A 12,357-nucleotide genomic window follows, 5' to 3' on the forward strand; every position below is an offset into this window, starting at 1 on the left:
AGTCTAACCTAGTGGTTAGGAAGGAAGGCTCGCTGGATTTGCTTCCTATCCTCATTCACTGTGTGTCGCTGATAAATTCACTATACTTCCTGATGCTTCACTTTCAGGACTACACATACATAGACACACACATACACAAACAGACTGTTATACCACAGTACTAAAGAAGAAATTTAACTCACACGCAGAGACACAGACACACACAAAAAACCACCCAGAAAATTGTCGGCTGAATAGCAAACATTCAGGGAAATTTAGCTGTTATTATTGATCTAATGATACAGAAGTATTAAGGAACAGTTTTACCTGGCAGGTTTTATTTCTTCAGTTAGAATGAGCTATCTTGAGATATAGTTGGTCATTCCTGTGCCATAGAAGGATTTCTGAACTGAACTAATCCCACCTGTTCTAGTGATGGATCCCTTCGCCTCATATGAAGCAATAAAAAATACCATGAAGTTAAAAATCATCCTTGTGTACTGATGACAACTTCTGTTCTCCATGAAGGAAGACAGCACGTTTGAATTATAATCCGCAGAAAGAGGAATTATTCTCTACACCATCATAGATCCTGATCATATCCAACTGCTTTTTAATTTGCACCCCTCTCCTTGTTATGGTCTTGCAATCAGAAAATAATGGCAATATCCTGTGAGATAACTGAGTTAGTGTTACGCTCATGTGAAAAGTGGTGAGATATGCATGCACTCTATTGAAAATAACAGACGCAGAGAATATAGTTATGAGTACAGTATATGTAATAAAATGCAAACTTTGAACAACTGTTCAGCATCTGAGATATGTTTAAACTCCCTGAGTAGAAAATAAGTTGAATACTTTCATTGGGACCATGAAATAGGATACCTTCTCTGGAGGAGTTAAGTTACTAAATTTTTTTTTTCTCAAGCAGTTCATCAGTGTCTTTGGGGGATCTTGAATGAATAGAGAAAACGTGTCACTGACAGGCCCTATCAGAGATAGGAGACTTATTCATTTCCAGAGCTTTCACTTTGATAATCTTCAAATACCATCACCAACCAAGCCTCCCACTGGTCAAAACTTTCTTTTTTTGTTCTTATTTTGGTTTCATGGATATCTTTGCAAACCAGACAGAAATGATAAATAATCCTCCAAGAAAAAGGCACTCACATGCAAGCACAAAATTCTGCTTATTGATTTGTGGTTTTTATGGATGCTGTCATGTAAAAAATTCCTTTTTCATGGAATGATTTATTTTATCTGTAGTAAACAAATCAATTAATATTTTAAAAGACTTAACTACTTAATTTCTTTTTAAAAAGTGTGCTATTTAAAAACCTGACATACAACTGTCCCCAAAGATTTCAGATTGTTCACTTTTGTTTTACTATGATCAGCAGTTTCAAAAACCTTTTAAGGTGTTCTTTTGAAACACTTAGTTCCTAGGGAATTTTTAAATTTCTTTCTGCTAGGAAAGCTCAGCAGGCATTACTATATGCCTTCTTAGAAATATTTTATTATAATCCTATGAGGAAATAAGCAAAGAGACTATAGTGTTATTCCCATGTTGGTTTGTAATAAATAAACATTGATAAGCCACAAAATCTTGACCATAATTCAGATTCTGACCCTCAAGTATATTGATTGGGGTGAAAGAAATGTACACAACTCTATAGCCACAGAGGAAAAATTTCAAAAATATGGAGAGAAAAGCTTTTTACAACTTACCTCCTATGGTACATAAACAGCAATATTGATGAGCCCATCTATGCATTTCTATGTCTGTATTTTATAGTTTAAAGTTGGGACAGAGAAACTTCCTAGATATGTGAGGCAAGAATTTTCTTTGTAAAATATAGCAAGCAATATAAAAGCACCTCTTACTCTTAGAGGAAAATCATTAGGAAAGTTCATAAAACTTTATAATAAAAATCACCATCTTATTTTTCCTTTGAGATCAATCACCAACACCAAGAGCAGCTAAGTTTATATTAATTTATTAAGGTTGCATATAATTTGTCATGAATAATAAATTATAGAAAACATAGCATCTTTATAAACTATTAAGTGTCTCATATTCACTTCCTAATGCTTACTGCAGTAACTGTAAGAAATTTAGATTGTGTTTCAGCATTAGTCAGAAGATTAAAAAACACTATAAAATTTGTTCACAGTACTTCGGAACTATAAAGGACCCCATTATTTTAACTTTTGGGTAACCAGTTTGAAACGCATTAAAAACTCCTTACAGACCAGAAGGTGGCGTATGGTTTCACCAAGATGCTGAAAATAACTGCAGTTCCTTGAATTTGTTCTTAGATCATATGGTGCACTTTTTAAGGCATTGTCACAAATGCAAATAAATAATCAATTACTGATCTTTAAAAAGAAAAAAAATATCTACCAATAGACAACATTGAATCTTGGCAACACTTGGAACATTCAAATAAAAAACTCAGTAAACGATTGCAGCATGGAATTCTCTCTCTTAATTCCCCTCTCCGTCCTCCCTCCTCCCTGCTCAGTTTGTTTAAGGGAAAACAAAATTCAGGTTGAATTTCAGTCCTAGGGCCTGACCAGGAGACCCTGGCTGCCAGTCTTTCTCAGCCATCTGTCTTCTTCCCATTATGTCCGTTCAGACTCTCCTCCTGGCATCAGTGCCAGTCTTTCTCCTGCAGGGAGAGTTTTCCAATCCTTGCCGAAAGCACTTCTCCACTGGAACAGCACAGGGATGAAATTGGTTGGAGTCCTTGTCACCAGTTCATTCTGTTCCTCTCCTGCCCCGAGTCCCGGAGTCCTGACGGAAGAGAAACTTACAGGGCAACAGCAAGATGCTGTGCGTGTCAGGGTCCTACAGACTCACTTGGTCTTTAAATGTCCATTCTTGGATGATGTCCTTATCCACCCTCTGGTCCTCAGTGAACTTTGATGGAATATTTCCGCAGTTTCAGAAACTGGAAAAGCTTGTCTTTCGTTCTCTTCTTCAGAGCCATCAGGGCTCGCGTCTTCTCCTCTAGGTCTTGATCTATGGCAAAAATGATCTTAGCTCGCTCCTCCGCTTTCTTGTCCCCGGAGTTTTTGAAGAGCCTCTGTAATGCTTCTTGGTCTATGTTTTCGAAGATGTTGCCCACAGCTTTCTTACGTGAAGCTGTGTCGAAGTGGTAGCCGTGGATGGACGGGCTGACTCGCAGCGAGGTGGACATGCTGAAGGCTGGGTGGCTTGGCTTGGCTTTCATGGATGGGGGATTCTTCGGGAATTCAGCTCCCAGGCTCTCCAGAGAGTCTGTAGCAAAATCATTCCGGGACTGCTATTTAAAGTGTGAACAAAAGCTCCAGGCTCAGATTACACTGGTGACATCAGAGTGATCTCAAGGAAGCATAATCGCAGACCAGTTTAACAGTTGAGTTGCCAATGTCCTTCCTGTTCTTATGTTCAGTGTTACTGAAAGCTGTGTTCAACGAAGGGGCAGAAATAAAGAGAGGGATTCTTTTTAACACATCTGTGGCAATAGAATTACAGGTTTGGGCTCCTCTGTAGGAAAAAGGAAAAAAAAAGAGCTTAAACCAGAACAGCGCAAAGCGAAGAAATACACATGGTGAAATCTTTTAGCTTCTGAAAATCTTCCCAAACAACCAAAACAAAAGCTTCTGCCAGTCACCGAAAAGTTTTAATTCCCAGAGAAGTTATAAAAGTATAGTCTAAACATTTGGCAACCCACATCAGCGCCCTCTGGACTTCCCTAGGCAGGGCAACCCCAGAGCTATTGAGAGAAAGCTTAACAATCAAAGACGTTGATTTGGAGTCTGACGGTGGACTGGGGCTCAGACACTACAGAATGCTGACGTGACACAGCCTGAGTCAGTGACCATTCAGAGACTGCGTTTAAGAGCTAATCTGCAATTACTGGATCAAGCTGTAATTTAATAAAAATAATGACAATGGGCAATTTCTCCTTAGGCTTGTGTATATATCAACTGCAAGGTCAAAAAAGCCAGGAGGAAGAGTTAAAAGGCGCTTTATGTACACAGCACTCAAAAGGGATGAATCGACTTTTTTCATATTTATTTTGGCATCAGTCAGACACAGTCAAAACAAGTTTTAAAATCTGTGCTTTCCACATTCCACCACATTCAGCCAGCCACTGTCCCCAGTGATGTATGGAACACTAACAGTCTGCCCAGAGTTCAGTGTCAGATTCAAAGTGCCCCAGAGACTCTTCTTCAGAGACCTTCTGCCAGGTCCTAGCATTCTCAAATACAGAGGTGGCCTTCATTTTTCTCCCATCTAGTCACCTAGAGAAATGCACATGGATTTCCCTGGTGTTCCTGTGGTTAAGACTCTGCTCTCCCAATGCGGTGGGTACATGTTCGATCCCTGGGTGGGGAACTAAGATCCTGTAAGCCACATAGTACAACCTTAAAAAAAAAATTCACAAAGGGAGAGCGTGTGGAGAACATACCTTCCTAGAAAACTGAGTTGGGGCACTTTTCATGTGTTCACTCATTCACTCATTCATTTAAACGATATATATTCAAGGTCGACTTTCAGCTGGGCCTCCTCCATGGCTCTGCGGTGAAGGATCCACCTGCAACGCAGGAATGGCAGGAACTGCAAGTTCAGTCCCCACATCAGGAAGATCCCCCTGGAGGAGGGCATGGCTACCCACTCCAGTATTCTTGCCTGGAGAGTCCCATGGACAGAAGAACCTGGCAGATTTCAGTTGGACACGACTGAAGCAACTTAGCGCACTTGACTGCTAGCTAGAACCTTTCGAGACTTTGGAAATATAACAGGGAATCACACTAGATCAAGTGAAAAACAAAACTTCCCTAAGTTACCTTCATGGGGTTTGCGTTCTTCTGGGAAACAGACAATAGGAAAGTGTGCATTTGTAGTCTAGATGACATCAGAAGGTGATGCGTAAAGCAGGTTGTACAGGAGAGGTGGGGGAGGGTTGGAATTTGGTTAGGAAGTCAGGGGAAGTTTCTCAGTGTGACCTTGTGCAAAAACCTGAGGGAGTAGGCTGTGCAGACACCTGGAGGAAGGGTGTTATAGGCAGAGGAACACCAAGTGGCGAGGCCTGAAGATAAGAGTAGGAGGAAATGAAGAAAGACAGCCAGGAAGTCAGTGTGGCTGGGGCAGAACTAACAGAGAAGAGTGAGAAGGTGACTTGGGGTGAGAAGGCAGGGGGAGGAGGGCGGGGCAGGCAGAGTACACCCCCACAGGCTTTCTCACCAAATTTCCTTGTTACTTTGTAAAACATCGGTGGTGGTGGTTGAGTCGCTGTCGTGTCTGACTCTTTGCCACCCCATGAACTGTAGCCCGCTAGGCTCCTGTGTCCATAGAATTCTCCAGGCAAGAATACTGGAGTCGGTCACCGTTTCCTTCTCCAGGGGATCTTCCCCACCCAGGAGCTGAACCTGAGTCTCCTGAGTTGCAGGTGGATTCTTTCAACTGAGCTTCCTTGAGAGATATTTCTAGGCCAGCTGTATTCAGCTCCCCAACCATGGAAGCTGATGCTTGTTCTGGGTTTTCCAAAGAAGAAGCATACGTTCTGCTGCCCATGACTAGGGATTCAGTGGCATGTATCTAGCACATCTCTGTGGCAGCTTCACTAATATAAACGTGGACACAACCTAAATGTCCATTGACAGATGAACTGATAGAGAAGTTTATATATGTAAATACAATGAAATACTACTCAATGACAAAAAAGAATGAAATAATGTCATTTACAATAACATGGATGGACCTCAAGATTATAGTAACTGAAACAGTTCAGACAGAGAAAGACACAGCATATGATATTATTCATATGTAGAATCTGATTTTTTAGTGATCTAAATGAACTTATTTACAAAACAGAAACAGAGTCACAGATTTCAAAAACAAACTTATGGTGACCAAAGGGGAAAATAAGGGGGGAGGGGTACATTAGAAGTTAGTCATAGACACACTACTATATATAAAATAGACAACCAATAAGGACCTGCTATAGAGTACTATTGGAGAAGGAAATGGCAACCCACTCCGGTGTTCTTGCCTGGAGAATCCTGGGGATGGGAGAGCCTGGTGGACTTCCGTCTATGGGGTTGCACAGAGTCGGACACGACTGAAGCGACTTAGCAGCAGCAGCAGCAGCAGCAGCATATAGTACTATTCAATATTCTGTAATAATCTATGCAAGAAAATAATGTTAAAAAGAATGGATATATGTATATGTACCACTGAATCCCTTTGTTATACGCTTGAAACTAACCAAACATTGTAAATCAATTACATTTCATTAAAAAAATAAAAATAGTTATTATTACAGCAATAGTAATTTTACTGAATTTTTATTTTGTGGCATGCAGAGCACCAAGAAATTGACATTACCCATGTTAACTGTCATCGCTCAAGGCTTCATAAACCTTTTCATGCTCTGCCCTTTGTTGAAGTGACTCATGTAGGCTTGTGCTGTTTATCCTCTTTTTATTAATTAATCACAAATTTTGATTCCCACCATGCCACTGTCCTCTGAAGTATAGACTCATTTACTCAGTTAGTTAAGTGCATAATTACTTCATGGCAAATAGATGGAGGAAAAGTGGAAACAGTGGCAGATTTTCTTTTGGGGGGCTCTAAAGTCTCTGTGGACAATGACTGCAGCCATGCAATTAAAAGACACTTGCTGCTTGGGAGGAAAGCTATGACAAACGTAGACAACTTATTAAGAAGCAGAGACATTACTTTGCTGACAAAGTTCTGCATAATCCAAGCTATTGTTTTTCCAGAAGTCATATACGGATGTGAGAGTTAGACCATAGGGAAGGCTGAGCACCAAAGAACTGATGCCTTCGAACTATCGTGCTGGAGAAGACTCTTGAGAGTCCCTAGGATTGAAAGGAGATCAATCCAACTAATCCTAAAAGAAATCAACCCTGAATTCGTTGGAAGGACTGATGTCGAAGCTCCAATATTTTGGCCACCTGATGCAAAAAGGTGACTCACTGGAAAAGACCCTGATGCTGAGAAAGATTGAGGGCAAGAGGAGAAGGAGATGAGAGAGGATGAGATGGTTGGATGGCATCATTAACTCAAGAGATATGAGTTTGAGCAAACTCTGGGAGATGGTGAAGGACAGAGAAGCGTGACATGCTGTAGTCCATGGGGTTGCAAAGAGCTGGAAATGACTGAGGGCCCGAACAACAAAAACAGCCAAGAGCAGGGATCAGATCCACCCATCTCTTTGATGTGCTTGAAGCTCCTGGGTCACTTAATGTGTTTCCATAGTAGTGTTAAATAACAATATGTGTGACTCTATTTAATTTTCACACCAGCCTTGTGGGGTAGGAAATATTGAAATCCTCTTGGGACCAGTAAAACAAGTGAGGCAATGGTACTTTGCTCCCTGCTGTAGGCTGAATATCCTACTCTCCCCGCAAAAGAGTCCATGTTCTAAACCCTAGAACCTACAAGTACAGGCTAAAAGCAACTTTATATTGAAAAAGGGATTTAAATGGCAAAAGGAAGTTTGTCATTGTAGGTAGATTAAAGATCTCCAGATGTGGAGGTTATCTTGATTATTATGTGGTTAGTAAAAGTCCTTATAAGAGGGAGGAAAGAAGTCAGAGGGCAGAGATGTGAGAGACTCTGAGGATGGAGGGATGGGGCCATGAGCCAAGGAAGACTGGCAGCGCCTAGAAACTGGAAAAGTCAAAGAGACAGGTTCTTCTGTAGATTCTGAGGAAGAAGCACATCACCATAGACCCATTTTAGACTTGGGGTCTCTTGAACTGTAAGATAGTAAGTCTATTGTTTTAAGCCACTAAATTTGTGGCAGTTTGGTACAGTGGCCAAAGGAAACGAATTCACTCTGCAGACCCCTCAGCCGTGACGAGACAGCTTGAACCCAGGGCTATCTGACTCCACAGCCCATGATGTTAAACTCTCTACTGGAATTGGTATCAGATCAACTGCAAGCTCTCTCTTCAAAAAAAAAAAAAAAAAAAAAAACCCTGAGTAATGTTCCCACATGACACTGAGCAGGTCTCCTTGAGGATTGCCTAAGAGCATTCAGATGAATCTGAGAGATTAAGGCGCTTCAGAATTGTTTAGAGACCAGACCATCCACAGGGAAACAAGGTCAGTTTCTGTTTCCCAGAAGCATGCCACAAGCCTTTACACTGTGATTTGCTGATGCTCTTTGTCGAAGGTAACTCCATATGTGCTTGGAAAGACTTTTTCTGCTGTCGCTCTGTTCTTTCCCATCTTTGCATAAATATTTGCAGTGGATGATGTAGACCACAGACTGAAAAATGATTGGCAGTGATCCACGAGTTGCATGTGGATGGGATGGTACCATATAGGTAGGTGCCTTCCAGAATTTCTGCTTCCCATAGTCAAGACATGACATAAGGAGGGCTGTTTAAAAGAAGCAGGTTCTAGGCTAATGTATGTTCTTCCAAGCTGACTGACTGAAGCTTTCCAGTATTTTTTTTTTTTTCCATCGCACAAAGGGATCTGTTTGCCAGTGAACACTATCCTTGGTTAGTTTTGTATATAATGAAAAGATTTGGGCAAACAAAGGGAAAGAAGAAAATCTATTAAGTGACATGTGATGTGAGTTCAAGTCCTGGTTTGGGAAGATCCTCTAGAGATGGAAATGGCAACCCATTCCAGTATTCTTGCCTGGGAAATCGCATGGATGTAGGAGCCTGGTAAGATACAGTCCACGGGGTCACAAAAGCATCATACGTGACTTAGCAACTAAACCAGCACTGCCTACCTCGTTTTCTTCATATATCTGAATTATTCTTCATAACAAAGCTGGAAGTACTTGTTACTGACCTCCATTTTCACCACACACAAAGAATTGGGCTAAACAATCTGTCCAAAGTAAATGGTACAGACGGAATTCATTTCCAGATTTTTTTTTCTTATCCTCAAAATCTCTTCGGGGGAAGGTTTTCCTGACCTTTTTCTGGGCTACTTGCCACTATTGTTTGCTTCAACAAAACTCTAGACTTACCTTTTCAGATAAAAAATGTTATAAATTATTTTATTTATAACTTTTAAAAAGTTTATTTGATGTGGGCCATTTTTAAAGTCTTTGTTGAATATGTTACAATATTGCTTCTGTTTTATGCTTTAGTGTTTTGATCACAAGGCATATGGGATCTTAGTTTCCTGACTGGGATGGAACCTTCACTGTGTGCATTGGAAGGCGAAGTCTTAACCACTGGACAACCAGAGAATCCCTTTAATTATATCTTTGAAGGGCTAAAGATATTCAGTATAGTGATTGATACAGAGAATGTATCTAATGGATACTTATTGAATTATTACTTGACGAATTGAATGAAAATAAGCATACAGAATTAACCTCAATTCTGTTTTGTCTTCCAATTTTTCTCCCCGGCAATCTCCTGAAAATGAAGAGTACAGAAGCGAAAAACTAGAAATGTGTAACTTACACTTTCATTGAATTATCCCTGGACATTTTAACAACAAAATTTGGGAGATTGGCATTGAAACATGTATACTATCATGTAAGAAATGAATCGCCAGTCTAGGTTTGATACAGGATACAGGATGCTTGCGGCTGGTGCACTGGGATGTTCCAGAGAGATGATATGGGGAGAGAAGTGGGAGGGGGGTTCAGGATTGGGAACTCATGTACACCCGTGGAAGATTCATGTCAATGTATGGCAAAACCAATATAGTATTGTAAAGTAAAATAAAAAATAAAATAAAAAATTTCATACTGCCTTATAATTTACCAGGTGCTTTCACATGTATTACTTCATTTGACTTTCACAACATCACTAGCATTATCATCCCTATTTTGCAGATGAAAAAACTGAGTATAACAGAAGTTAAGTAAGTTTCCCCTAATCTTGGAGCTAATTAAATGACAGAGTCAGCCCTGGAACTCTCATTTTTTTTTTTAATCTTTAAATCTTATGTGTTTTTTTTTTTTCCCTACCATTGTATGGTTTCCTAATTACTGCTCATTATTTATTATAGTTTGAAATTTTTTCTCAACTTTCTTTCTTTCTTTTTTTTTGATTAGGATACAGTTGCTTTACAATGTTATATTAGTTTCTGCTGTACAACAAAGTGAAGCAACTGTATGTATGCATATATCCCTCCCTCTTGGACCTCCCTTCCACCTCCCCACATCCCACCCCTCTAGGTCATCACAGGGTACCAGGGTGAGCCCCCTGTGCTCTCCAGCAGGTTCCCACTGGCTAGCTACTTGACACATAGTATCTGTCCATCCCAGTCTCCCAGTTCATTCCCCTCTCTGCCCCCCATGACCACACTTCCATTCCCTGCATCTGCATCTCTAGTCCCGTCCTGCAAATAAGTCCATCTGTACCATTTTTCTATAGTCCACACACATGTGCTAACATATGACATTCAGTTTTCCCCTTCTGACTGAAGTCACTTTGTATGCCAGACTCTAGGTCCATCTGCATCTTTACAAATGACCCAGTTTCATTCCTTCTTACAGCGGCGTACTATTCCGTTGTGTATATGTACCCATCTTTATCCATTCATCTGTCGGTGGGCACTGAAGTTGCTCCCAGGCCCTGGCTGCTGTAAACAGTGCTGCATGTCTTTTATGCCTTTATTCACTGATTTATAGATTCAGTCACAAATACATTACTGAATGCTGACTGTGTGCCATGAGCTTGAGGAATAAGTAGGCTGGGGAAAATGGACATGGCCCCTGTGTGTGTGGAATGTGAGGCCTAGAGAAGAAAAGATACTTTAGATGGATAAGTAAATATACCAGTATGTGGAGAAGATTGTGTAAGTGCTAGAAAATGAAAAGCCTCAGGTGATATAAAGGAGGAATCAAGGGGAGGCTTCATTTAAATTGGTTGAGTCATAAGAAGTCTTTTTGAAGAAGAAATGTTTAAGCTGAGACTTGAAGTGAATGTTGAAATGAACAAGGAGAGGGCATAGTGGGGAGCTTTGTATGCAGAGGGAATCCTGTGCAAAGGCCCTGGGATGGGAATGAGTTTGAAGGACAGGAAAACAGACACTGGAGACAATGCAGGTGGGAGACAGAAACCAGCAAGGCCGGGAGAGGGCAACGATGAAGCCCTGGGAGGTGGGACCGAATGATGCAGAGGGCTGATGACCAGGGTGAAGATTTAAAATTTTATCTGAAGTGCAAGGGGCAGTCTTTAAAAGGTTACACGCATGGAAGTGAAACAGCTGGGATTTGTAATCTCGCTTTTGGAAATACTTTTTGGGCTGTCAGAGACAACTAAAGAGAACAATTATGGTTTCAGATAGTTAAGCAGATTTTTCTAAACGTATTTTGGAAATAAACTCAAAGGGACTTGGTGATGAGTTGAACAGGGGGTGGGCTAAGTATCAAAGGCTACTCCCAGTTTAAGTCTTGGGCTCCCTGATGGGGATGGTTGAGCTGGAGAAGGTGAAAGTGGAGAGATTTTGGAAGAAAAAACAAATTCAGTTCTGTATACTGTAAATCTGAAATGCCTCGGAAAAAGCCAAGAAGACAGTTGAGTATATGAATCTAGAGCTCAAAGGAGAGGTCTGAGATGTAACTTTTTAATTTTTTCTCAGTAATAACTGTCAAGAAATCAACATTGCTTATAGCTTTCTTTATCCTATTTATGCATGAATCCAGAATCTAGAACAATGTCTGGCAGAAAGTAAAATTCATATAAATAGTTTTAGAATTATTTTGCATAAGGAAAATTACTGAGCCCCAGAGAGGGTGAATAACATGCGAAAACAATGGTTAATGGTCAACGGTCATGTCTGTGACTTCTTTTCATCGGACACTGAAATTCCCTTCATTTTTCCATACTTGACAATTGAAATGGTCATTCTCTTCAGTGATTGCCTTGAGGGCCTTTATTTTATTCTGTGTGTGTGTGTGTGTGTGTGTGTGTGTGTGTGTGCACTCTGTCATGTCCAACCGACTCTTTGTGACCCTATGAACTATAGCCCATGTAGGTCCTCTTTCCATGGAATTTCCCAAACAGAAATACTGGAGTGGGTTGCCATCTCCTTCTCCAGGGGATCTTCCTGACCCAGGGATTAAACCCCTGTCTCCTGCATTGGCAGGTGGATTCTCAACAATTGAGCCACCTGGGCAGCCTTATTGTATTACATATGGTTGCCTAAAAGCGATACTAGATTTCCATTTCTTCTGTAGTGTGGTTAATCCCTTTAAACATTTATCAGGAGACACTTTTTATTTCCGTAAACTCTATTAAATGTATTTTCAAACTTTCATTATTGCTGATGAGAAAGAATGACTTTTATTTTTTTAAAGAAACTTTGATTCTGACATTTCCTTTCCTTCATACAGAGGAACAAATTAAGCATTCTGAAGCAATAAAAAT

At 40.4% G+C, this 12,357-nt stretch overlaps 1 protein-coding gene across 1 annotated transcript; it reads right to left on the reverse strand.

Moving 5' to 3' along the window:
* C27H8orf4 (chromosome 27 C8orf4 homolog) lies at positions 1,961 to 3,288 on the reverse strand. Its single transcript, XM_005698882.3, has one exon. It carries the CDS (start codon positions 3,213 to 3,215, stop codon positions 2,895 to 2,897), a length of 321 nt encoding a protein of 106 aa, XP_005698939.1. The 5' UTR covers positions 3,216 to 3,288; the 3' UTR covers positions 1,961 to 2,894.

Source organism: Capra hircus, chromosome 27 (genome assembly GCF_001704415.2).
Source record: "Capra hircus breed San Clemente chromosome 27, ASM170441v1, whole genome shotgun sequence".
NCBI lineage: Eukaryota > Metazoa > Chordata > Mammalia > Artiodactyla > Bovidae > Capra > Capra hircus.

Excerpts from the sequence above, each read along its gene's own strand:
- C27H8orf4 (XM_005698882.3), bottom strand. The coding sequence starts at position 3,215 with ATGAAAGCCAAGCCAAGCCACCCAGCCTTCAGCATGTCCACCTCGCTG.